General features: G+C 45.4%; 1 protein-coding gene across 8 annotated transcripts in view; it reads left to right on the forward strand.

Moving 5' to 3' along the window:
• Positions 1 to 27,432, forward strand: part of CTNNA2 (catenin alpha 2) — a 653,992-nt gene that overhangs the window by 579,157 nt on the left and 47,403 nt on the right. For all 8 annotated transcript variants that reach the window (XM_081960368.1, XM_081960363.1, XM_081960364.1 and 5 more), the window contains exons 14-16: positions 3,145 to 3,258; positions 8,630 to 8,811; positions 14,585 to 14,690. In XM_081960368.1, the coding sequence (XP_081816494.1) occupies positions 3,145 to 3,258; positions 8,630 to 8,811; positions 14,585 to 14,690 (402 nt within the window). The remainder of the gene's footprint in view (positions 1 to 3,144; positions 3,259 to 8,629; positions 8,812 to 14,584; positions 14,691 to 27,432) is intronic.

Consider the following 27,432-nt stretch of genomic DNA (forward strand, 5'->3'; position numbering starts at 1 on the left):
CAGCTAAGGTTATCTTGACTATTTTCTTACTTGGGCAGAATGCCTGTTGATTTCAAGTAGGCGTTAATAGGAGAACACGAAGAATTTTTTAAAAAGCATAGACTCACAGAAAAGAAAGAGGTGTTTGCCATCCAGAGAACTTTGAAAACACCCAGCAAAATGTCTTGACTATCATTCACCCACCTTCTCCCCTGGAAGAGAGATTTCTCAGTTTAATGGTTCTCTTACAATTTATTTTTCATTTATTTATCCCACCTTGATTATATTTACAAATAACTCAAGGTGGTGAATGAATCCAACACACCTTCCTCCTCCTTTCCCCTCCACAATAATTCTGTGAGATGGGTTGGGCTGAGAGAGAGAGTGATTGGCCTAAAGTCACCCAGCTGGCTTTCATACCTAAGGTAGGACTAGAACTCACTGTCTCCTGGTGATTGGCCCTAAGTCACCCAGCCAGCTTTCATGTCTAAGGAAAGACTAGAATTCACCATCTCCTGGTGATTGGCCCAAAATTATCCAGATGTCTTTCACGACTAAGGTGCAACTATAATTCCCAGTCTCCTGGTGATTGACTCAAAGTCACCCAGCTGACTTTCATGCCTAAGGTAGGACTAGAACTCACGGTCTCCTGGTGATTGGCCCTAAGTCACCCAGCCTGCTTTCATGGCTAATACAGCACTAGAACTCACTGTCTCCTGGTGATTGGCCCAAAGTCAACCAGCCAGCTTTCATGTCTAAGGAAAGACTAGAACTCACCATCTCCTGGTGATTGGCCCAAAATTATCCAGATATCTTTCACGACTAAGGTGCAACTATAATTCCCAGTCTCCTGGTGATTGACTCAAAGTCACCCAGCTGACTTTCATGCCTAAGGTAGGACTAGAACTCACGGTCTCCTGGTGATTGGCCCTAAGTCACCCAGCCTGCTTTCATGGCTAAGGAAAGACTAGAACTCACCATCTCCTGGTGATTGGCCCAAAATTATCCAGATGTCTTTCACATCTAAGGTGCGACTATAATTCCCAGTCTCCTGGTGATTGACCCAAAGTCACCCAGCTGACTTTCATGCCTAAGGCAGGACTAGAACTCACGGTTTCTAGCCTGGTGCCTTAACCTCTAATTCAAACTGGCGGCCTGGTGCCTTGCCTTTATTTGTAGGGGCTGTTGCAAGAACTATTTCCCTGTATAATCAGCTATAAACCAACCATTTTCTACCCATCTCACCTCTAAAACCCTAAAGAAAGTATTTGAAAAATGGAGAAATGAAAGTGTGAAAAGACCAACAAAAGAATACAAGGAAAGTTCTCCTTATTTTGGCAAGCATAGATAGTGGGCGTTACAATCTTCTCCACACAATCATAATCCAAGGTTACTTCTGTGGTAAAGGCTTGTCATCAGGCTATTAACCAGGGGTGGGATTCAGCCGGTTCAGACCGGTTCGGGTGAACCGCATGTTAATTTTAATCTGGTTCGCTGAAACGGTAGTTGCAAGGACTGGCTGACCCCACACACCCCTCCCCTCCCAGGAGTCTCCACGCGGCCCGTTTTGGATGCCAGGTAAGTGCAGGGCCTACGCAGAGGCTCTCGGAGGGCGAACAACGGGCCTCCCGGAAGTTACGCAAGTCCATGTACAGGCCTGTTTCCAGTCTCCGGAGCCCGGGGGAGGCCGTTTTCACCCTCCCGGAGGCTCATAGAAAGACTCCAGAGCCTAGAGAGGGCGGAAAATAAGCCTCCCGGAAGTCCGTAAATGGGCCTTCTGTTTCCAGCCTCGGGAGGGTCTCTCAATCCCGTGGGAGGCAGTTTTCGCCCTCCCGGAGCCTAGAGCCTGGGGAGGGTTAAAAACACCCCCATCCGCTGTAGTGCAGGAAGCTGACTAGGCCATGCCTCTCTTGGCCACGCCCACCCAGCAAACAGGCAGAGACCCCCTTGCTAAAAAAAATTCAATCCCACCCCTGCTATTAACAATTACTCAGATCACACTTCAGACTGTGTCCAGTTTAGAGAAAGAGGGGTAGTAGACTGGTCTTCTCCCCATCTCTGAGCTCAAGGTACCCTTTTCACGGATATTTCTATAAATTCTTGAAGGGCGGTGCAATTGGTTCACCATCTTGTCTCGTAGGTCTTTTTTTTCCCCTTTCTTTCGAGAGAAAAAATACAATTATTTTGAAATATCACATTCCAAGTGGGAAATGCATCCTAGGGCTGTTCCTTTGCCCAATGTACCTTCCCCCTGTTAACAGGCTTAAGAGAAATCACAGCAAGGCGATGATTAATGCTGCTGGGGGGGAAAAGCAGGTTTCGAACAACTTCATTTTTTTGTGGACAATTCAATTTGGGGTCCTGCCTGCCTTTGCCGACAAGTTAATTTAAAATGAAGACGAAACAACATTTTCTGGGCAGGTGGTTGAAAAAACACAAACATAGCAATCACTAGACTTCATTTGTATCCTTTGTAAGTTTGTCATCTGTTTTTTTTCTTCCTTCCTTCCTTTTTTCCTTGCTTCTTTCCTTCCTATACAACCTCTCCTTTCTTCCTTCTTCCCCTTCCTTCCTTCCTTTTTTCCTTCCTTCTCTTCTGCCCATAAAATCTCTCTCCCTCCCTTCCTCCCTTCCTCCCTTCCTTCCTATACAACCTCTTCCTTCTTCCCCTTCCTTTTTTCCTTCCTTCCTTTCTGCCCATAAAATCTCTCCCTCCCTCCCTTCCTATACAACCTCTCATTTCTTCTTTCTTCCCCTTCCTTCCTTTTTTCCTTCCTTCCCTTCTGCCCATAAAATCTCTCCCTCCCTTCCTCCATTCCTTCCTATACAACCTTTCCTTCCTTCCTTCTTCCCCTTCTTTCCTTTTTTCCTTTCTTCTCTTCTGCCCATAAAATCTCTCTCATTTTCTTCCTTCTTCCCTTCCTTCCTTCCTTCCTTCCTTCCTTCCTTCCTTCCTTCCTTCCTTCCTTCTCTTCGTTCTCACACAACTTTCCTCCCTCCCATCCCACACAACTTCCCTTCTTCCCTTCTCTTCTTTTTCGCACCATCTTTCTCCCTTCCTTCCTTCCTTCCTTCCTTCCTTTTGCTTCCTCTCTCCTTCCCTCCTTCCTTCCTTCCTTCCTTCCTTCCTTCTCATTTTCCCTTCCTTTCTGCCCTAAAATCCAGACTCCCGAAGAGTTAGAGGACGATTCTGATTTCGAACAGGAAGATTATGATGTTCGGAGTAGAACAAGCGTTCAAACTGAAGACGATCAGCTTATTGCCGGCCAAAGTGCAAGGGTGAGTTTACAGTCTAAGCAGTGCATTAATATCTCTTCCAATTTGTCTGCTTCTGCAAACTAGTTTGGAGAATATAAAGCTTAGGATGGCTACCAAGCGTGAAGTTCCATTTTGAGTACTCAAGAACTAAGTTAATGTCAACTCTCCGTGTTGACATTCCATGCATCCCGTCGGCGGAGTTGGATCTCAGATTACAGTAGCTGGTTTGAAATGGGTGTATCCATTGGGTAACATGATTTATGACACAGACTGAGGGGAGGAAAGGAACAGGGGCAAAGTTCAGAAGCAGATAAACAAAGCAAAGAAATGGCTGCGAATATATCTTACCTAATGAAGCTGTTAATAAATCACTGGTTTTTGTATTAAAACATTGGCTTGATTATTATGAATCAGTTACGGCATCGTTAGGAAACTTTACAGGCAGCCATTTCTTTGTTTGACACACAAGAGGGGTTGATTGGAGAAGTTTGTGCAAAATAATTTTTAAAAATCTATTGATAGTTCCTTTTTCATGACCCAAAATCTATGCTAATTTTTTTTCTTAATTTTTTTTTAAACACCTAATCTGATAAATTTGTCAAAGCTCCAAGGAATTCCACTCTTCCTATTGAAAAATTAAGAAAAAGATCAGGTTCCTAAATCTTATGATTAATGGAGAGACACGGTGTCCCAATTTTAACATGCAAAATAATATGGAGCTTGTACTCTATTAATCACTGATATCAAAATCTCCAAGCAGGATAGAAAGCTTTTGTGAAAGAAGATTGAAACACTTTGCACATCTTGTGTTCCTCAAAACCACAACTGAATTGATACAATTGTTTCCTAGGACATCTGAAATTTAAAAATACCTGAAATGGAATTTTCAGTCGCTAAAACCACCCAGAAATGGCATTGTGGGCCATTTCATCGTACAAACCTTTGATAGTAATCCCTAAAATTAAACCTACCTTTTCTTCTGTTAATGGGACGCGGTGGCTCAGTCGATCAGAAAAGTCGGCAGTTCAACGGTTAGAATCCCTAGCGCCGCGTAATGGAGAGAGCTCCTATTACTTGTCCCAGCTTCTGCCAACCTAGCAGTTCGAAAGCATGTAAAAAATGCAAGCAGAAAAACAGGAACCACCTTTGGTGGGAAGGGAACAGCGTTCCGTGCACCTTCGGCATTGAGTCATGCCGGCCACATGACCATGGAGACGTCTTTGGATAGCGCTGGCTCTTCGGCTTTGAAACGGAGATGAGCACTGCCCCCTAGAGTCGGGAACGACTAGCACAGATGTGCGAGGGGAACCTTTACCTTTAACTTTCTTCTGCTTAAACCAGGGGTGTGCAAACTTGGGAACTTTAAGACTTGTGGACTTCAACTCCCAGAATTCTGGGAGTTGAAGTCCACAAGTCTTAAAGTTCCCAAGTTTGCACACCCCTGGCTTAAACCAACCAGATGGTTTACACACTGTAAACATGGTATAGATTTTGTTTAAGAAGCTCCACCATCCTAACAAACTGAATTTCTTCCAGCATGTTGTTAATATATTTAAATGTTTCAGTCATGTCCCTCCCTTTCCCTTCTGTTCTCCAGACTGGACATATTCAGCTCCTCCCATTTCTCCTGGTATCTTTTGTCTCTCAGACCGTGTGCCATTTTTGTTGTCCATCTCTGGAATCACTCAAATTTATTGATTCCTTTTTTTAAAAAAAATTTGATTCCTTTTTTTAAACTGAGGTCTCCAGAACTGGATGGGGCTCACACAGGGGTGCGATTCAGCCGGTTCGGAACGGTTCAGGCGAACTGGATGTTAATGTAACATCCACTTCCCCAAACTGGTAGTTTCAAGGACTGGCTGGCCCCGCCCACCCCACTCCACCCCTCCCAGGAGTCTCCATACGGCCCATTCATCATGCCAGGTAAGTGCAGGGCCTGCGCAGAGGCTCTGGGAGAGCAAAAAATGGACCCGCCTGGAAGTTCCGGAAGTCCAGAAACAGCTAACATTTTTCAACCCCACCTCTTGGCCCACAGTGTGCCCCCTTCTGCCAGCACAGGTGGTGCAGTCTCCAATTCAAGACATTGGTTATCACCTTTAAAACCCTGCATGGCGTGGGGCAAGGTATCTGAGGAACCATCTCACCCAAAGGGAACTGGCCTGCCCACCAATGCTAGCAGAAGGGGTATGCCGTGAGCTCCATCGGTCAAGGAATTCTGGCTGGCGATGTCCAGGAGAAGAGCCTTCTCCGCAAAGACTCCCACCTTCTGGAACCTTGTGTCCCTCAAGGTGAGATCTGCCCCCAAACTCTTGACCTTCCATGAGGGCCTGAAGACATGGTTCTGCCATATGGCTATTAGTTTGCCCAACAATATCTGCATTTTAGGTTCAGAGTTTTTTGCTTACGAGTCCTAGGAATATTTTCCCTTAAAATAATTCTGCTTCTGTATAACTGGAAGGCACATGTGGTGGTAACACACCACTCCACAGGAATTATTTGTTGTTTAACGACTCCACATTTATTGTGGGTAAGAAGTAAATAAAATGGGAATTTATACACTGCATAGACCACCGTAAGAAAAAAGAGAAAACGTTCTTTGGGGGAAAATAAAACTAATTTCAGTGCTGGAAGAAGCATAAAAGCAAAAGTTAGCCTAAGTTGGAATCATACCACATATCAGGAAGACTCATTGTGCACACCCACACAGACACCCAAATAAATATGCACACTCTTAGAGATGCAAATAAACATTAGGTTCATAAAACAGTGCTGCAGGTATTTTTGAGATGCAAAGAAGAGGCTCAATTTCTGTGCCTTTTTATAGGGAAAGCTGCTGTTGTTGTTGTGTTGCATTTGCACATTAACATTTCAGACTGCTGAGCTACTTTGATAAGGCCTAATTAAAACTCAGACGCTGAATTCTAATTTGATAAGCTTTCGCGTTTTCTTCATTTTTCTCATCTCCTGATTCAAGATAACCTTCTCTCCCCTCCCCCTCCCCCCCCGAAAATTCTGGTTCTGGAAAAGGTCAATTGTGATTTTTTTTAAAAAGCCAAGAGCATTTTAAGAATATGTAGAGAGAGAAGCAATAGCTGATTGAAAGTGACATAAACAAGAAAAAAAAAGTAATGACACTTAAATCTATGTCACACTCCATTAAATGTACCAAGCAGTGGGATACAGTCCTGGAGCTAAATATACTTTCATTTTAGGGATCATGGCTGAAATTTTGATCTTCAAAAGTAATTATTACTGTTTTGCTGTTTTCTTGCAGCATCGTCTTCAAAAAAGTTGAAATAAAATGGAATTTTTGTGTTTACCATTGGGTCTCAGAATCACTTTAATAGTCATATCCGTTGAAACTCTCTTCAAATTCCTCTAGAAAAGTTATTTTGTACAGTAGAAATTTGCAGCGCGTGCAAAACTCTACCAAGAAATGAACATTTGGGAGTTTTCTTTTGTTAAAAAATAATTGTTTTTAAATCTTTCTCCAATGTTATAATACAAAACAGAAAGAAGAAGAAAAACTTTGACTACCAAACCAAAGAACATGTAGAAAAATATATATATATTAAAAAAATACGGGTACAAGAACAAATAACAAATATATTATTAATGTTAACATTAAACCACACATCCCTTCGGCCGATTCGCTCACACAGAGAGGGACTCCTCCGGGTGCCGTCCACTAGGCTGTGCCAGCGGGCGGCGCCCAGGGGAAGGGCCTTCTCTGTGATGGGCCCGACCCTCTGGAATGACCTCCCCCCCGACATTAGAACAACCACGGACCTCCGCTCCTTCCGTAAGAAGCTCAAAACCCACCTGTTTAATCTAGCCGGCTTGGCCTAATTCCAGCTCTCCCACCTCAGTCTGTATTTTTAAATTTCACGGGCTGGTCTTAGGCTAAGTTTTTTAATTTTTATAAATTTGTACAGGGGTTTAAAGTTTAATTCGATTTTAACTATATTTATGATTATTTGTATGGTTTTTAATTTGGTACCTGTACACCGCCCCGAGTCCCTTCGGGGAGAGGGGGCGGTCTAGAAATCAAATAAAATAAAATAAATAAATAAACATAAAATCCTGGTTGAATGCTAAGAAAAGAATAACTCAAATATCTGATTCCTTCTCCCCCTGTTGCATAACAGAGCTACAAGTAGTTATAAATTTCCTAGCTATAATTACTAAAAATGCTATGTTACGTGAGAAGAAATTTACCGTTGTAGAAATCTATTGTCTTATCAATCAAGTCGACCCACCATCTATCACTAAAAAGAAAGGTATTACTCCAAGAACCCCAAGAACAAGACTCATCTTCAAAGCCCTCTGTTAAGAGTCTGTTATTGTATTTAACCACAAGTTCACAAACGGCTTCCAAAATTTCAGTTTTCTTGTGGTATCAGTGGCAGAGTTTGATGATCCATTTTTGTGCAGATTTTCACTATGATCCAGCTTGCTAGCCAAATTAGGGCCATCTGTTACTATATTATAATTATACTGAATTTTGAGCTGTTTTTCCCCTTTCTAGCAGTTAATGAAGTAGTCTGTGACCCATGAAAGATTCTGCAATGATATTTCATTTTTAAGGTAGACTGTTGCTTGTTTGTCGCAAAGTTCAGAAAAAAAAGATGGAGCTAACACTGGTACATTGACTGGTCCAGCTCTGAGAAAGTTGGTCAGATAGTATCGGTGATCTAAATCAGAGGTCTCCCAAACTTGGCGACATTAACATTTGTGGACTTCAAGTCCCAGAATTCCTCAGTGTTGAAGCCCACAAATCTTAAAGTTGCCAAGCTTGAAGATCCCTAATATGGAAGGATGTCTCATTAGCAGAAGCTAAAGCACAAATAATTGGATTCAAATGAAGGCCAGAATGGATAACATTGCATTTTTAAATGATTTTCCTACTTAGAGGAAATGGTGAGTGTCGGAGTGGTATGTTCATAGACTGGAATAGACATGGCAACAGGTCAGCCAATAGAGACTGTTTGGATAGATATGGTAACAGGTCAGCCGATTGGGACTGTTTGGAAACTGAAGCAGTATTTGCTGTGTGAGCAACAAGGAGACAGCTAGGAGCCAGGGCATGGTTTAGCTCTGCAGCTCTGGGTCTGTGAAAAGCCCTAAAGCTAGTCTGCTGCTCTAAACTGAAACTGTTCTCTCCTCTGTTGTGTATTTGCTACCACATTGAAAAACATGCTTTTGGTATTGCATATTTACTTCATGTGTTATATTATATATAAAGAGAAGTTAACGAATCCTGCTGAATCAGCTACCCGTGTGTGCTTTCTGGATGTGATTGCTGCAACAAACTCTGCAAGTGAGGAGCTAACTCAAATTTTGCAATCTTGACAGGTCTTAAAATTACATGATTCTGTGTCGTTTAATGCAGGCCATCATGGCTCAGCTTCCTCAGGAGGAGAAGGCGAAAATAGCTGAACAGGTAGAGATATTCCATCAAGAAAAGAGCAAGCTGGATGCCGAGGTGGCCAAATGGGACGACAGCGGGAATGACATCATTGTCCTGGCCAAACAGATGTGCATGATCATGATGGAGATGACGGACTTCACCAGGTAGGTCCATCAGTGAAGTTTGTCCTTGTGAGGGTTGCCTATGGAGATTCTCAGTCACCCAGATCATGGTTGTCCCAAAGGTTCTGTTCAAAAGTCAACTGGACTTCCTTGGGTTTTTTCTTTGAAAACATTTCGCTTCTCATCTAAGAAGCTTCTTCAGAAGAACTGAAGAACAGAGATGCAAAACATTTTCAGGAAGAACTGGAGAAGCTTCCTGGATGAGAAGCGAAACATCTTCAGGAAGAACTGAAGAACTTTCTTGGATGAGATGCAAAAGGTTTTCAAGAAAAACTGAAGAAGCGTCTTGGATGAGAAGCAAAACATCTTCAAGAAGAACTGAAGAACTTTCTTGGATGAGATGCAAAAAGTTTTTAAGAAAAACTGAAGAAGCGTCTTGGATGAGAAGCAAAACGTCTTCAAGAAGAACTGAATATGCTTCTTGGATGAGAAGCGAAACATCTTCAAGAAGAACTGAAGAACTTTCTTGGATGAGATGCAAAATGTCTTCAAGAAAAACTGAAGAAGTGTCTTGGATGAGAAGCAAAATATCTTCAAGAAGAACTGAAGAACTTTCTTGGATGAGAAGCAAAACGTCTTCAAGAAGAACTTAAGAAATTTCTTGGATGAGAAGCGAAACATATTCAAGAAGAACTGAAGAACTTTCTTGGATGAGATGCAAAAAGTTTTCAAGAAAAACCGAAGAAGCATCTTGGATGAGAAGCAAAACGTCTTCAAGAAGAACTGAAGAACTTTCTTGGATGAGAAGCGAAACATATTCAAGAAGAACTGAAGAACTTTCTTGGATGAGAAGCAAAACATATTCAAGAAGAACTGAAGAACTTTCTTGGATGAGATGCAAAAAGTTTTCAAGAAAAACTTAAGAACTTTCTTGGATGAGAAGCAAAACGTCTTCAAGAAGAACTTAAGAAATTTCTTGGCATGAAGATCAGCTGGATCCCATTGAGTAAATCACCAGGAGATGGTGAGTTCTGGTCCTATCTCAGGCACAAAACTCAACTTTGTGACAATCACCAGGAGACAGTGAGTTCTAGTCCCACTTTAGGCCCGAAAGCCGACTTTAAGCCAGTACGCTCTCTTTCAGCCCTACTCACCTTACAGGGTTGCTTTAGGGAAAATTGGAGGCAGAAAGAGTGATATGTATGTTCATTACCTTGAGCTACTTATAAAATATTAATGATGTAATAAAAATCTAATAAACAAATTAGCCGAACAGCCAGACAAGCAGTTGCAAAAAGAAATAAACAAATAAACAATAATAAAAATCTGAAACTCAACCAGCATTTTTAACAATTGATAATGTTCAACTTTGTGCAAGCGTAAAGCTGCCTTCTTTTACATCCCCTGGTGAACTCTGACCCATTTCCGAATTGGATCTGGCCAATTTTACATTAAATCCAGCTTGGGGAGCCGGGAGGGGGGAGAGGGGGGGAACGCTGAGCCCTTTCGCTCTTTTGCATTTCCTCCAGGAATACCCCTCTTAATGAACACTTTTAAAAATGCATCTACAATTAAGTTCAGGAGCTCGGGGGCAAAAATGAGACCAAACTGCTGACAAAGCATTTTGGAATAGCTGTAGATCTACACTGCCTCCCTCAGCCCCCCCCCTTCCCCCTCCCCCCCAATCTCCTAACATATACTCTAATAAGTAGTTTAAAGAGCACGGTGTCCTGAATTGGGGAAACAATCCCGCAGTTCTGCAAGAATATGAAAAACAAAAATGGAACTGTTGATGCACTTTTATAGAGGAACTAGCTGATAACCCGGCATTGCCCAGGGATTTATAGATGTCGAAGCATTTGTTTGTCAGGGAGCCATTGACGGGAGCCTTTCTTCCCCCTACTACTCCCATGCCCATCGTCCCTGCCCCTCTCCCTTCCCTCTCCAATGTGTTCCTCTTTCCCATCCTGTGTATGATCCTAACACTTTCCCCCAAAGCGTTTGCCTAACAGGGAGCCATTGAGAGGGGCCTTTCTTCCCCCTACCCCCATGCCCATCGTCCTGGCTGGCTTTCCGGAGGAAGCCACGAAGGAACTGACATCACAAACAACTGCCGCTCTGGGATGCCACATTCGCTTTCCTTAACAGCCCAGGTCCTCCCTTCTCACTCCCATGACATCACAAACAATTGTTGCTCTAGGACGCTGCACTTGCTCTTGTTAATGGGCCAGGCATTCCAGAGTTATGCTGGAACACACACACATACACACACACCAGGGATGTCTCTCTCTCTCTCACACACACACACACACACACACACAATTTGTTTCCAGAGGGTAAGTCATCTATGTACCACGTTTGGTTAAAATTGCTGAATGCGCTCCAGAGTTATGCTGCCACATACATAAATACATACAACCTTTTTAATATATATATAGATTATTGTCATTTTCTGGTTTGGTACAGCAATTAACCAGGACAGGCACAGACACCAAGGGATAGTCAAGATTGCAGAAATAACCAGACTTTCTTCCATCGAAGACCTATATATTGTGTGGGTCAGAAGGAGGGCTGAAAAAAAATATCTGCAGACCCCCTACATTCTGGACATTAATTGTTTAACAAAGTAATGGAATAACAGAGTTGGAAATGACCTTGGAGGTCTTCTAGTCCAACCCCATGGTGAGGCAGGAATCCTTATGCCCTTTCAGACAAATGATTGTCCAATCTCTTCTTTAAAACTTCCAGTGTTGGGGCATTCACAACTTCTGGATGAAAGTTGTTCCACTGATTAATTGTTCTGACTATCAGGAAATTTCTCCTCAGTTCTAAGTTGCTTCTCTCCTTGATTAGTTTCCACCCATTGCTACTTGTCCTGCCCTCAGGTGCCTTGGAGAATAGTTTGACTCCCTCTTCTTTGTGGCAACCCCTGAGATATTGGAAGACTGCTCCCCTGGTTCTTCTTTTCATAAGACTAGAACATACCCAGTTCCAGTTTATATATTTTAGCCAGGGGTGAAATGCTACTGGTTTGGACTGGTTCATCAGAACAGGTAGGGGGAAAAAAGCTTTTCTGACAATCAGCTGTGGCGTGCGATTTATATTAGCAGGATTTCCTGCTTTCTAGCTAATCTAAATCGCATGGCACAGCGGATTCACCACCACCACCCTAGCTGTTTGCTTACTCTTGCAGGCATGCTCAGTAGCAGATTCCGCCCGCCCGCCTGGACAACATCACGTTCATTTTTGACCCTCTGGGCATGTGTGGAAGGTCCTGCGCGTGCGCGGAGGTGGCAAATGCACACGCGTGCTCACAAAGTGGATTTCAACCCTGGTTTTAGCCTCCAGTCCCCTAATCCTCTTTGTTGCTCTTCTCTGCACTCTTTCTAAGAGTCCCCACATCTTTTCTACATCGTGGCGACCAAAACTGGATGCCGTATTCCAAGTGTGGCCTTACCAAGGCATTATAAAGTGGCATCAACACTTCACGTGATCTTGATTCTCTCCTTCTGTTGATGCAGCCTAGAACTGTGTTGGCTTTTTTGGCAGCTGCTGCACACGGCTGGCTCATATTTAAATGGTTGTCCACTAGGACTCCAAGATCCCTCTCATAGTTACTACTGTTGAGCAAGGTACCACCTATACTGTACCTGTGCATTTGGTTTTTTCTTGTCTAAATGCAGAACCTAACTTTTTTCACCATTGAATCTCATTTTGTTAGATAGCACCCAATGTTGAAGTCTGTCAAGATCCTTCTGTATCTTAAGCCTATCTTCTAGAGTGTTGGCTATTCCTGCCAGCTTGGTGTCATCTGCAGATTTGATGAGTTCCCCATTTATTCCCTCATCCAAATTATTGATGAAGATGTTGAAGAGTACTGGGCATATTTCCCTCCATATAGATACAGTTCCATTGCAGATGCAATTTCAACTAGACACAGGGACAGTTTTTTCCCCTTGTGCTGAACGTATAATTTTCACAGTGCTGCCTAATGTTTACGTATATTTATCCATGTAAAGTCTTGGTAGTATTATTATTTATCCTTATTATCTTTATTCCACCTTTTATTGGTATTATTATTATTATTAGTTCATCACACAGTCAGCTAGATATTCACACTAGATTTGGCATTTTTGTCTACCTATCAAGTCCTTTCCAAGGACCCGGGATAGGCAGATCTGGTTGTTTTGATGGTGTCATGGATATTGTTGAAGGATGTAAGTTGTTCCGAGTAAAGCCACTTTTTTGCAATTGACTTATGGCCAATACCGATGTTGTTCAACTAATACTCCAATTGTTTTGGGATTGCACTCAAGGTGCCCATTATTATTAGACAGTGAGGTGCGGTGAGGTTTGTGGCTGGTGAGGCTGGTGACATCATCAGGAAGGCAGAGAATTCTTAGCAAGGCATCGGCCACAACTCGGTTTCCAGGATCCTTTCACGAGCGAGCTGGCAGGGAAACGGTAGCCAACGGTCCCAAAAGTCCATCCTTTCGCGAGCAACTTCCCGTAAACCTGCCGTTGCTCAGTGCGAGGAAGGGAGCCGCTCGCGCATGCGCATTCGCCCTGGAACCAGGAGCTCCGGCGTCAGAACCCAACCGACGGCGGGGAATGGGACCACGTGTGCAGGAGGGAGGCTGAGGCTAGAGGAGCCTCCTGCACCTCCCTCTGTCCTGCACACGTGGTCCCATTCCCCGCCTTCCTCAGTCAACATGAAGGGGACCGCGGCTCACACAGTCACATTCCCCGAGGCTCCTCAGCGCTTTCCCCCTTTTTTTTTTCATGATGAGACCGGTGAGGCTCTGCCTCCCCTGCCTCCCCTGACCGCACGTCCCTGTTATTAGAACTACTTTTGCTTGCTTTTACCACAGTCATTCTATTTCTAAATGCAGGTCTTCGTATTTTGTTACCTTCTCCAGTTCTTTTTTTTGTGTTTTGCTGTCTCCAGGTACTGCCATGTTCACTATACATCTATTTTTTGGGGGGTCTTTCTTACCAACAGATGTTAAGTCAGGAATGTTAAGTGGCAGGTGTCTGTCTGTTTGAATTCTAAACTCCCAGAGCAATTTAGCTTTATTTATTCATTTAAATGTGATAATTTAGTTGTGTTATTGTTGTTGCTTTGCATGTACACTGAATGCTTCTGTACTGGAGACAAATTCCTTGTGTGTCTAATCAATCGAGCGAGTCCAGAGGTACTTCACAAGAAGAGTCCTCCACTCCTCTGCTCACAATAGAATAACTTATGCCACCAGGCTTGAAATTTTGGGCTTGGACCACCTAGAACTACGCCGATTAAGGTCTAACCTAAGCGTAGTACACAAAGTTGTCTGCTACAACATCCTACCTGCCGATGACTACTTCAGCTTCAACCGCAATAACACATGGGCAAACAATAGATACAAACTCAGGATAAACCGCTCCAAACTCGATTGCAGAAAATACAACTTCAGCAACAGAGTGGTCAACGCCTGGAATGCTCTATCTGACTCCGTTGTTACATCCTCAAACCCCCCACAGCTTCAACCTCAAACTGTCTACTGTGGACCTCACCCCATTCCTAAGAGGTCCGTAAAGGGGGCGTGCATAAGCGCACCAGCATGCCTTCCCTCCCTGTCCTACTGTCCCCATTTATTCGTCCCCATTTCCTTTCTCCATGTCCATGTTTATACTTAAACCTGTTATCTCGTACATGTTTGACAAACTAAATAAATAAATAATCGCCCTCGACCAGATAAAGTATTCCCATTCAAATTCATTTTCATTGCTTTCTTTCCAAGCATCAAGTCAACGGCTTTCCCCTTGTATCTTCTAGGGGCAAAGGGCCACTGAAGAATACCTCCGATGTCATAAATGCCGCCAAGAAAATAGCAGAGGCCGGTTCCAGAATGGACAAACTGGCTCGGGCGGTTGCCGATCAGGTAATTTCAGAGCTGCTCTCAAGATGATCCTGAGCAGCCGAGCGAACGGTTTCTGCCCGACGTCACGATTGCGTGTCTCGAACTGGAATGTGTTTCTTTCTGATTAAAGCAGTTTTCCTTAGCAAGGTGCTGTGTATGTATAATAGAAACAACGCAAACACGGGGGGGTGGGGGGGAAGAGTGAGTGTGAATCCTGAATTTCCAGTTTAGTATGCTAATTGGCTAGGGTGCCTCTGAGAATTCTGGGAGTTATAGTTCCTAAACATTTTCATAGTACCTGATTGAGGATGGGCCATGATTTTTTTTTTTCACCTTATTGGTCTGACCGAGGCTTCCCAAGAGCAGGAAGCAAACTCCTTGTCCCGATAAAAACCCCTTTTATTAATTGACTGTGAATTCTTCTCGTTCACATCCAGCAAAGTCTTTCAAGGGAGGATTTACAGTCACAGACCTTATCTGGCTTGGAGAGCTGCCAGGCCGATATCTACAGAACTTGGCAAGGAGTCTCAGGAAGTCACGAACCAATGAAGCGAACTAAATGTCTCCTGCAAACTCCACTCCCCTTGTGTTCCTCTTTTATTTCCTCTGGGAGGGGCCATTCATCGTCTACCTGTGGCCTTACTCCCAAGTCGACCCCTGTTCTTTAGCTCTTCCGTTTGTCTGGCAACTCTGCGCATGCGCACACTGGGAACAGGCTCCAGCTGTTTGTCTGCATCACTGATGCCTGACTCCGAAGGCAGCTGATAACTGTCAGACGGCTCTGGCCCCCTCTCTGCCTCCGACACAGAGCCCTCATCAGAGCCTTCCCCAGACTCCAGGACTGGCCCAGGTTCCTCCCCGACCTCCTCACTGTCTGAAAAACGGTCATCAGTCACTTTTTTTCAGTACCGTTGTAACTGTGAACAGTCACTAAACAAGTGGTTGCAAGCAGTGGTGGGATTCAAATTTTTTTTTACTACCGGTTCTGTGGGCGTGGCTTGGTGGGTGTGGCTTGGTGGGCGTGGCAGGGGAAGGATACTGCAAAATCCCCATTCCCTCCCGATCAGCTGGGACTGGGAAGGCAGAGAATAGACAGGGGTGGGGCCAGCCAGAGGTGGTATTTGCCGGTTCTCCGAACTACTCAGAATTTCCACTACCAGTTCTCCAGAACCTGTCAGACCCTACTGAATACCACTTCTGGTTGCAACAGAAGTTACCTGTATTCTCCTGTTTTCTTTTGCTGTCTCGAGCGTTCTTAATCTCCCCTGAGTCATTCCTGTGTTTTACATGTAACCAACTTTTAAGCAGCTATTTAAAAGGGGAAAGCTTACCACCTGTAACATCATGCTTAGATGGAGTTCTGTCGGGGAGCCATTGCTGCAGGAAACGGTTCTGTTATTAATTGAAAGAGAAGAACATGGGAGTCACAGTTCTATTCTAAAGCAGCATAGCAGATAGCCTTATTTAATTGCGGAGTCTTACGTAATACATTGCATTGGTAGGATTTGTTCCCTGGGAAAAGCCATTTTTTGCAGCACAAGGAGTCCGGGTAGGATTAGTTGGATCTTTGGCAGGGTGCAGTGAGTGAAGATCCGCTGGCAGCTAGCAGGTAGAAATGAATTTCCAGAAAGTGGACTTCAACTCCCAAAGAGAAGGACCAGGGGAAACATTAACAGTAACAGAGTTGGAAGGGACCTTAAAAGCCATCTAGTCCAACCCCCCTGCTCACACAGGAGACCTGTACTAGGGATTCGAACCGCCGAACTGCCAACCTTTCTCATCGACAAGCTCAGTGTCTTAGCCACTGAGCCACCTAGTCATGATAGCAGTGTTCCAGTTATTTGAGGGGCTGCCACAGAGAGGAGAGGGCCAAGCTTTTTCCCAAGCCTCCCGAAGGCCAGACAAGGAATAATAGATGGAAATCTATAGCCAGCTAAGTTCAGCTTTTTTAAAAGCCATTTTGCCCCCCCCCCCGGCTCCAGAGGCTTTATAGGAGTCTGGGGAGGATGAAAAGAGCCTCCCCCCCCCCCGGAGGCCCTCCGAGGCTTCAGGGACCTTCAGGAGCTTCCCTGAAGCCTCCGGAGCGCAAAAAACCAGCCCTATTGCCAAACTGGAAGTTGGGGAATGGACTTCCGGTTTGCTTGTAGGGTTGGTTTAAGCCCTCCGGAGGCTTCAGGGACCTTCAGGAGGCTTCCCTGAAACCTCCGGAGGACAAAAAAGGACCCTACGAGCAAACTTCTGGTTTGCTTGTTGGGTCAGTTTAAGCCCTCCGAAGGCTTCAGGGAAGCCTCCTGAAGCCTCCCGAAGGCCTCCGGGGGGGGGGGGAGGCTGTTTTCACAATCCCCAGGCTCATATGGAGCCAGGGGAGAGCGAAAAAAGAATGCAAAAATGTGGGGGAGCGCCTCTCATGCGTGCATGCGCACTGGGGGAGTCGCACGTTGCATTATGGGTGCAGCACAACCCCTCCCCCCCTTATGGCATGCGAGCCAAAAAAGGTTCTCCATCGCTAGTGTAGCGTCTCCTGCATGGGCGGGGGTGGGGTTGGACTAGATGACTTACAAGGTCCCTTCCAACTCTGTTCTTCTGTTCTCTAATAATCCTACAGTCTTCATAGCCATTGCTGAAGATACTGGGAGTTGAAGTCCACACTTCTGGAAATCCGTGGTTAACACTTACTCACCCAGTTATTAAGTGAGTTTTGCCCATATTTATGACCTTCCATTTGCACAATTGTTAGGTGTTTCACTGCAGTGGTTAAGTCAGTAGCATGGTTGTTAAGTGAGTCTGACTTTCTCATGGACTTTGCTTGTCAGAAGGTCGCAAAAGGTGATGATCCCATGATCCCGGGACACTGAAACCATTATAAATACCAGTTGGTTGCCAAGTGACTGAATTTTGATCACGGGGATGTTGCAATGGTCGTAAGAATGAAAAAAGGTCATCAGTCACTTTTTTCAGTGCCATTGTACCTTCAAATGGTTATACGTTGAAGACAACCTATATTTCCTATTCTACTTACACCCATGGAGCCAATGGCTTTTATATGCTGGATTTCCTGACTTGCCTTCATTAGGTTTCCTGTAACTCAAACTTGCAATTAAACCTGGGTATATAAATAATGGGGGATCTTCAGCCAACAGTGAAAATTTTGAATTTATGGTTTGAAAAAGGACAGCGGTCAGGGGATTGCGCAGCAGCTATCCGAATGAAGTCAAAGACACTGACATGAACTTGTAGTTTTAGATAAATAAATATATTTAACATTTATACTTGTAGCAAGCAAGATAATCAGGAACTTAGTGTTGTGACCCGCCAACAGCCAGCAGAGCTGGTGACATATTCAGACAGTGAGGAGGTTGGGGAGGAACCTGGGCCAGTCTTGGAGTCTGGGGAAGGCTCTGATGAGGGCTCTGCGCTGGAGGCAGAGATGGAGCCGGGGCTGTCCGGCAGTTATCAGCTGCCTTCAGAGTCGGAGATCAGTATGGCAGAAGAACAGCTGCAGCCTGTTCCCAGTGTGTGCACGCGCAGAGCTCTCAGGAGAAGGGAACAGTTAAGGAACAAGGGCCGGCTCGGGAGTAAAGGCACAGGTGGATGGTGAATGGCCCCTCCCAGAGGGAATAAAGAGGAGCGAAAGGGGAGGGGAGTTTGCAGGAGAGACCATTAGTTCGGTCAATTAGTGTGAAGATTTGTTTGTGACTCTCAGAAATTCATTGCCAAGTATTTTCTTGTACAGCGTTGTGTTTGGAAGATATCAGCCTGGCAGCCCTCCATGCCTGATAAGGTCTGTGGTTGTAAATTCACCCTTGAAAGGCTGTTTGCCGGGACTTTGCTGGATGTGAATGAGAGGAATCCACATGAGCTTCATAAAAAGGGGTTTCGTCAGGACAAGGAGTCTGCTTTGTGATTTTTTGAAGCCTAGGTAGAACACATAGTAACATCATGAGGTAAATCTAAAACTGTATACAGAACGCACTGAAGAGAAAAAGGCGGGAAAAGAGGGAAACACCCCCTTTGACTTACAGCGACCAATCATAGCGTAGATTGCCTCGTGCAAGAGACAGCACTCTCTAACTACTCAACTACAACTACATGTTCTGGTCCATTGTACACTTTACTGTTCCAGCTCCTACATTCTATATCCTAACTACAGCTCTGTCTTTAAAACAAGCCTTCCACACCTGCTGATATTTAATTGATTGTTTAAAAGTGAATCTGAGCAATGAAAGGTTTCCACTCTGCCCTGTAGAGCCTCCTAAAAGAATTCCTTTGTTGGTTCTGAGGAATATCCTCAAAAGTTCACTAAAAAAAAAAACACAAGCAAATCACAAAGGGAACCCATAACTACCTGTCAGCGATCTAAAATAAAAAGCAAAACAGCTGCTCAGTGGAGCTGGGAGTACCAGCAGAATTTTTGAAAGTATCATTATTACTGGTTGGTTTTTTAAAAGTCGCTGAGGTTATTTGTCTTTCCTCAGAGCCTCAAAACCGGGGAAATTTTATCGAAGTTTTGAGACCTCTTCGCGGCGTTAACTTTTTTATAGGCTGTTTCATTTTTAATTACGGCGCTAAAGAGAAAGAGAGATACAAAGCGAGGGAGAGAGTTTTAATTTTCTCTTTCCATGTGAGGCTTTTGCCGTCTCTCTGGAGGATTTAATCTCAAAGTGCGTATATTTCAAATGCAGGATCTCTGGAGTGGAATAAATGCGACCGTGCTAAATGGCAGCTAAGTAAAAAAAAGAGAGAGACACCTCTGGGATTTGGACTTGAAAGATGAGGCAACTTTGGGAAGAGAAAGAGGGAGACGATTTCCTGGCATTATCATATATATGGAAGAAGAGATTAGCCTTAACTACCCCAAAGAATTCTCAAGAGGGCTGATTTAAGAGAGAGAAAAATAATATGCAGTATGTATGTTGGAGGTGCCCGCCTGCATATTTTTTACTCACATTTTAATGGGCACCTGAATTTTATTCTACCAAAAGGCTATGAAATTTGTTACTGGTTTCTTCTAAGTTCTCTGAAGAGTGATTGCAGGAACTGGGTGTGTCTAATCTAACAAAGGGAAGGACGAGAGGCGACACGATAGCAGTCTTCCAATATTTGGAAGTCACAGAGAAGAGGGGGTCAACTTACAACTTACAACAAGAAGGCACGACTAGCAACAATGGATGGAAACTAGGAGAGAAGCAACCTGGAACTAAAGAGAAGTGAGGACAATTAAACAGTGGAAAGGCTTACCACCAGAAGTTACAGGTGCTTCATCACTGGAGGATTTTAAGAAGTGGTTGGACAGCCATTGGTCCAGAATGGTGTAGAGTCTCCTACTTGGGGAGAAGGCTGGACTAGAAGACCTCCAAGGTCGCTTCCGTCTATTATTCTCTTCAAAAGTTAAAAAGACAAGAACTATGAGAGACAAGATAGCAGTCTTCCAGTATTTGAGGAGCTGTCACAGAGAAGAGGGGGTCGACCTATTCTTCAAAACACCTGAGTGCAGGACAAAAAAAAGGGATGGATTGAAACTAATCAAGGAGAGATCCAACTTAGAACTAGGAAGAAATTTCCGTCAGTGAGAAAAAATAATCCATGGATTAACCTCCTTACTAGAGGTTTTCAAGAAGAGACTGAACAGCCATTTGTCTAAAATGATACAGGGTCTTCTGCTTGAGCAGGGGGTTGGACTAGAAGACCTCCAACTCTGTTATCTTATATTCAGTTCTAATACTCCTTTACACCTCCTGTTTGAGGTGAGAATGCTCCAGATGTGAAAATGTACAAAATTATTCCCAGTTGGGTCAAACAACTCTAAACAGGAGTGACCAATGTCATAAAGTATGCTTCCATGTTTTCCAGTTATCTTTATCAGTAGTAGAGCCCAACTGGATTTGAACTGGCTTTATTCTACCGTGTTTCCTCGAAAATAAGACAGGGTCTTATTTTCTTTTGACCCCAGAAATAAGCGCTTGGCCTTATTTTCGGGGAGGTCTTGTTATTTTTGAGGTGCAAGAAGCAGCGAGCGCGGTCACCTCATGGCTGCTGCTCTGTTGCAATTTTTGGGGGGAGGGCTTATTTTAGCACATGCACTCAAAAGCCCGATTGGGCTTTTTATTCGGGGAGGTCTTAATTCCGGGGAAACAGAATAGGTAAGGGTGTCAAACTGGTGGCCGGCGGCCCAGATGCATCATGTTCAGGCCACACCCACCCCAGTTTTGTGAAAGGAAAATAACATTGTGATACGTCACATAACAGCTACGTGATGCAGCAAGTTTGACACCCGTCTTCTAGGTAGTCCTCAACTTACCACTTCAGTTGGGAACCAGAATTTCCACAGCCAAGCAAGGCGATGTTAAATGAGTCACTCCTGACCTTACGACCTTTTTTGCTGCGGTTGTCAAGAAATCCTCTGCAGCAATTATGTGACTTAGGCAGTCATTCAATGAATCTGGCTTCCCAAATTGCTTTTGCTTATTGGAATTTAGCTGGGAAGTTTGCAAATGGGGATCACATGACTCCAGGACCCTGCAATTGTCATGAATTCATGCCAGTTGCCAAATTTTGATCACGTGACTGACAGTTGTTAAGGGCAAAGACTGGTCATGTCACTTTTTTCAGTGCTGTTGTAATTTCGAAGAGTTGCTAAATGAATCAAAACAAGGAATCCTTGTTATGGCCCGCCAGCGGCCAGCGAATCTAGCAGCAGATTCGGACAGTGAGGAGGTTAGGGAAGAACAGGGGCCAGTCCTGGAGTCTGGGGAAGGCTCTGATGAGGGCTCTGTGTCGGAGGCAGAGATGGGGCCAGGACCATCTGACAGTTATCAGCTGCCTTCGGAGTGGGACATCAGTGAGGCAGACGAACAGCAGGAGCCTCTTCCCAGTGTGTGCATGTGCAGAGTTGCCAGGTGACAGGAAAAGCTAAGGAACAAGTGTTGACTTGGGAGTAAAGCCACAGGTGGATAATAATAATAATAATAATTTTTATTTGATTAGCCGCAACCCTCTCCCGAAGGACTCGGGGCGGCGTACAATCAAAACAAATAAAAATACACATAAGACAAACATATATACAAAAAGAACAGAGACATATACATATGTGCATGGAGGAGAGTTGACTTATAAGTGAAAGACAATTAAAAACACAATTTAAAAACCCCTTAAATAAAATTACTAAATTAAAAAACCCATCAGGAGCGATACGAAGTTATGGTTGAGCCAGGCCAGCTATTTGGAAAAGGTGGGTCTTGAGCTTGACACGGAAGGAGCGGAGGTCAGTAGTGGTCCTAATATCCGGGGGGAGGTCATTCCACAGGGCTGGGCCCGCCACAGAGAAGGCTCTGCTCCTAGGCGCCGCCTCATGGCACTGTCTGGTGGACGGCACCTGGAGAAGTCCCTCTCTGTGCGAGCGGATGGGTCGTAGGGATGTATGGGGCAGAATACGATCCCGCAGGTAACTAGGTCCTGAGCCATGGAGCGCTTTAAAGATCGTAATCAAGACCTTGAAACGCACTCGATAGACCACAGGAAGCCAGTGCAGCTCGCGCAGGAGAGGTGTCACATGGGAGTACTTGGTACTCCCCATAATCACCCGCGCGGCCGCATTCTGGACCAACTGCAGTCTCCGAGTGCATTTCAAGGGAAGCCCCATGTAGAGAGCGTTACAGTAGTCCAGGCGAGACGTCACCAGCGAATGGGTGACTGTGCGTAGGGCGTCCCGGTCCAATAGGGGGCGCAATTGGCGCACCAGGCGAACCTGGTGGAACGCCCCCCTGGCCACGGCTGTCACATGTTCATCCATGGACAGCCTGGCATCTAGGAGGACGCCCAAATTGCGCGCCCGCTCCACGGGGGCGAGTTGAATGCCCCCAATGGCCAGAGATGGAATTATCTGGTTGAACCGGGGAGCCGGAACCCACAGCCACTCCGTCTTGGAAGGGTTGAGCCTGAGTCGGTTGTCATCCATCCAGATCCGTACGGCTTCCACACACCGGGACATCACTTCGACGGCCTCGTTGGGGTGGTTCGGGGTGGAAATGTACAGCTGAGTATCATCAGCGTACAGATGATATCCCACCCCGAAACCACGGATGATCTCACCCAGCGGCTTCATGTATGTGTTGAACAGGAGTGGCGAGAGGACCGACCCCTGTGGCACCCCACAAGTAAGGGGGAATAGGGTCGACCTCTGCTCCCCTGCCAACATACGTTGCGTCCGGCCAGAGAGGTAGGAGCCGAACCACCGCAAAACGGTGCCCCGGACCCCCAACCCCTCCAGTCGGCGCAACAGGATACCATGGTCGATGGTATCAAAAGCCGCCGAGAGGTCTAATAGGACCAGGATAGAGGAACAGCCCCTATCTCTGGCCCTCCAGAGATCATCTACCAACGCGACCAAGGCCGTCTCTGTGCTGTGCCCAGGGCGAAAGCCGGACTGGCGCGGGTCTAGATAATCATTCTCCTCCAGATGTCGTGGAAACTGAGAAGCCACCACACTCTCTACAACCTTCGCCAAAAAGGGAAGGTTGGAGACAGGACGATAATTGGCCAGCTCCGTAGGGTCCAGGGAAGGCTTCTTGAGCAAGGGTCTCACCACCGCCTCTTTCAAGGCGGCCGGGAGAGACCCCTCACCCAACGAAGCGTTCACTAGGCCCAGGAGCCAGTCGCGTGTAACCTCCCAGGATGCCAGTACAAGCCAGGAGGGACACGGGTCCAGTAAACATGTGGTAGGTCGCAGTCGTCCACGCAATCTGTCCAAATCCTCGATGACAACCAAGTCAAACTCCTCCCAAAAAGGTTTCTCAAGACTCGCCACTGGCGTCTCGACTGGGCCACTGAAGGGGACCCAATCCTTCCGGATTTGAGCGACTTTATCCTGCAGATATTTCCCAAACTCCTCTGCCCTACCCTGTAGAGGGGCCTCCCGCAGCCTCTGAAACAGAAGGGAGCGGGACACCCGAAACAGGGCGGCAGGGCGGTTCTCTGCGGATGCAATGAGAGCGGCACAATATTGACGTTTGGCCGTTCTCAATGCCACTAGGTACGTCCTTAAATGGGCTCGTACCTGTGCTCGGTCAAATTCGGATCGGGAGGATCTCCAACGACTCTCTAGACGTCTCTTGCGGCGCTTCATCACCCTTAGCTCCTCGGTAAACCAAGGAGCCAGGGTGGGTCGTTGCCGCCGGAGAGGCCGCAAAGGCGCCACCCGGTTCAAGGCCCCGGTAGTCGCATTATTCCACGCGGCCACCAGGTCCTCTACCCGATGGTGAAGGGCCACTCCCATAGGGAATAAAGAGGAGCAAAAGGGGAGTGGAGTTTGCAGGAGACAATGAGTTCCAGTCATTCGGGTGAAGATCTGTTCCTGACTTCTTGCCAAGTATTGCCTCTTACAGAGTGGTATTTGGAAGATATAGGTCTGGCAGCTCTCCAAGCCTGATAAAGGTCTGTAGTTGTGAAATCTCTTGAAAGACTGTTGGCGGGGACTTTGCTGGAAAAGAACTCACTTTAAACTAAATAAATGGGGTTTTATCGGGATGAGGAGTCGGCTGCGTGCTTTTGCAAAGCCTCGGTCAAAACAGTCATCTACTTCACGCAGTCAATTTTTCAGATTGAAGAGTGGGATGAATTTTCTCCCATTATTTTTTCTTCAGCCTTCATTGTCTTCCTTTGTCCTAAACCAACCTTGAGCTCATTATGCTTCTAGATAGGAAGGTATATTGTTTCAACAGTTAGCTTGCTGCTGCTTGCATGAAAAATGACTTCAGCTGCAAGGTTTCCTCGGAAGGAGCTGTCTCCTCTAAGACCTCTTTGAAACTAGACGGGCAAAGGCTTAAGAGTTTGGAATTTCATCCACCCCTTTCACCATATAGGAACCTATATATTTGTGTTGCATCTGGTCATTGCTTTTGTGCCCTTGTGTTGCACCTTCACTGTGCACATGTATTGACACAAGAGAATATTTGTAGCTCAGGGTTGAACTGTGGGGTCCCTGGTGCTCTCTGAGCTTAGTGATTGTCTTGCAGACATTTCATGACCCAACTAGGTAACATCATCAGTGCTAGGAGGGAGTGGGGCATGTGGAGGAGAGGAGGAGGACGATAACGACTATTGTGGGGTCCTTGGTGCTCTCTGAGCTTAGTGGTTTTCTTGCAGACATTTCATGACCCAACTAGGTAACATCATCAGTCTCTCTCTCCTCTCCTCCTCCTCCCTACCTCCCTCTTCCTCTCTCACACACATACACATCCATCCATCTATATGATCTATCTATCTATCTACGTTATATCTATCTATGGGCTCTTCGGTGCTCTCTGAGCTTAGTGGTTTTCTTGCAGATGTTTCATGACCCAACTAGGTAACATCAACAGTACTGTGGTGACAGTACAGTAATCAATAAGATTGGTAGCAGTGATGATTTTACTTAGCTGGGTAATGAAAAGTTTGCAAAGAAAGCAACTAAGCTCCAAGAGAATCAAGAACCCCATGGGGTGTTTATAAGAAGAACAGAGCAAGCTACATACTGTATGCAGATGACACATTTATAACCATAATAGAGCCTGGAATGTCTATCAAATGTCATGATGGTCATAAGTCAAGGTGCCCATTGTAACTGACCCAATTTTACAAGATCTTTTGCAGAGGTCATAACTGTAAGTGAACACAGCAGTCAGTAAGCAAACATTGACATTATTAAGTGAACCCTTATCCACAATAGGCATTCCCACCCACCCTCACCAGAAGCTGGAAATAGCAACAGCTCTTATATACAGTGGTCCATAGTGCTTTGCAGCACTCTCTGTTTACAGAGTCAGCATATTCTCTCCAATCAACCAATGGAACAGAAATTCCCTTTGGAAGTTGTGAGAGCTTCATCACTTGAGACTTTCAAGAAGAGACTGGACTGCCATTTGTCAGAAATAGTGTAGAGCAGGGGTGTCCAAACTTGGCAACTTTAAGACTTGTGGACTTCAACTCCCAGAATTCCCCAGCCAGCTGGCTGGGGAATTCTGGGAGTTGAAGTCCACAAGTCTTAAAGTTGCCAAGTTTGGACACCCCTGGTGTAGAGTGTCCTGCTTTTGGGGGGGGGGGGTTGTTGGACTAGGTGACCTACAAGGTCCCTTCCAACTCTGTTAATCTATTAATCTGTTATCCCCAACAATCTGGGTCCTCATTTTACCCACTTCGGAAGGATGGAAGGCTGAGTAAACCTTGAACTTGTCAGGATCGAACCCCTGGCAGTCGGCAGTGAGTTAGCCTGCAATACTGCATTCTCACCACTGTGCCATCACAGCTCAAATGCCGATTTCTGTTTAAAAAATTCCCAACGTAAATCACAGTCACATGATTGGGCGACACCGCAAACCGTCTTAAATGCAGGCCACTTGCTGAATGGCCAAAATGCAATTACCTGGTTGTGGGAAAGTGCCAGCCGTCAGAATTTTGAATTCAGGTCATAAATACACACAATCCTCGACTTACAGCCATTCATTTAGTCACCGTTCAAAGTTACTGAAAAAAAAGTGATCTGTGACTATTTTTCACACAACCATTGCATCACCCTGTGGTCTTTTACAAAAGATTTGACAACCATTTGCCTGAAATGGTATAAGATTTCTTACCTGAGAAGGGGCTTGGACTAGAACAATGCCCCCAGATCTTTTGGGTATCAGGGACCGGTTCCATGGAGGGAGGTTTTTCTGTGGGCTGGAAGGGGAGTGGTTTTGCATCCCGCTAATTGGCTTGTTTGTGTGGATCAGTTTCTCTGGAGTGTAAGACCTCTAAGGTCCCTTCCTCTGCCTGTTACCTTAGGCATGTGATCGCAAATTGATCAGAATTTGGACGATTGGCGATTGGTATGTATTTATGATGGGGTTGTGGCCCACCAGCTGCCAGCAGAGCTGGCAGCAGACTCAGACAGCGAGGAAGTTGGGGAGGAACCTGGGCCAGTCCTGGAGTCTGGGGAAGGCTCGGATGAGGGCTCTGCATTGGAGGCAGAGATGGGCCAGGGCTGTCCGACAGTTATCAGCTGCCTTCGGAGTCGGAGATCAGTACGGCAGAAGAACAGTTGGAGCCTGTTCCCAGTGTGCGCATGCACAGAGCTGTCAGGAGAAGGGAACAGCTAAGGAACAAGGGTCAACTCAGGAGTAAAGCCACAGGTGGACAGTGGGTGACCGCTCCCATAAGGAATAAAGAGGAGCGAAAGGGGAGTGGAGTTTGCAGGAGACAATTAGTTCAATTCATTAGGGTGAAGATCTGTTCCTGACTTCTTGCCAAGTATCGTCTGCTACAGAGTGGCGTTTGGAAGATACCGGCCTGGCAGCTCTCCAAGCCTGATCAAGATCTGTAGTTGTGAAATCTCACGAAAGACTGTTTGCCGGGACTTTGCTGGAGATGAATTCCCTTTAACCTAAATAAAAGAGGTTTTATCGGGACGAGGAGTCAGCTTCATGATCTTGAGAGGCCTAGCTCGGAACGAATGGTTGCTGTGTCCCGGGGTCTTGTGGTCACCTTTTGCGACCTTCCGACAAGCCAAATTAATGGGGAAGCCAGATTCACTCACCTGCCGTGCTTTAGCAACTTAACAACTTCAGTGATTGGCTGAACCACCGTGGCAAGAAAGGTTGTAAAATGGGGTAAAACTCTCTCGCTTAGCAATAGAAATTTTGGTCGTAAGTCGAGAACTACCTGTGCCTTTTTCAGGGGGACTCCATCATAACTGGTATTAAGTCAAGGACTCCCTGTGCAGTATCTTCGCTTATATCACTAGCCTTCCTCT

This window comes from Natrix helvetica, assembly GCF_964273705.1.
Source record: "Natrix helvetica genome assembly, chromosome: 7".
NCBI classification, from domain to species: domain Eukaryota; kingdom Metazoa; phylum Chordata; class Lepidosauria; order Squamata; family Natricidae; genus Natrix; species Natrix helvetica.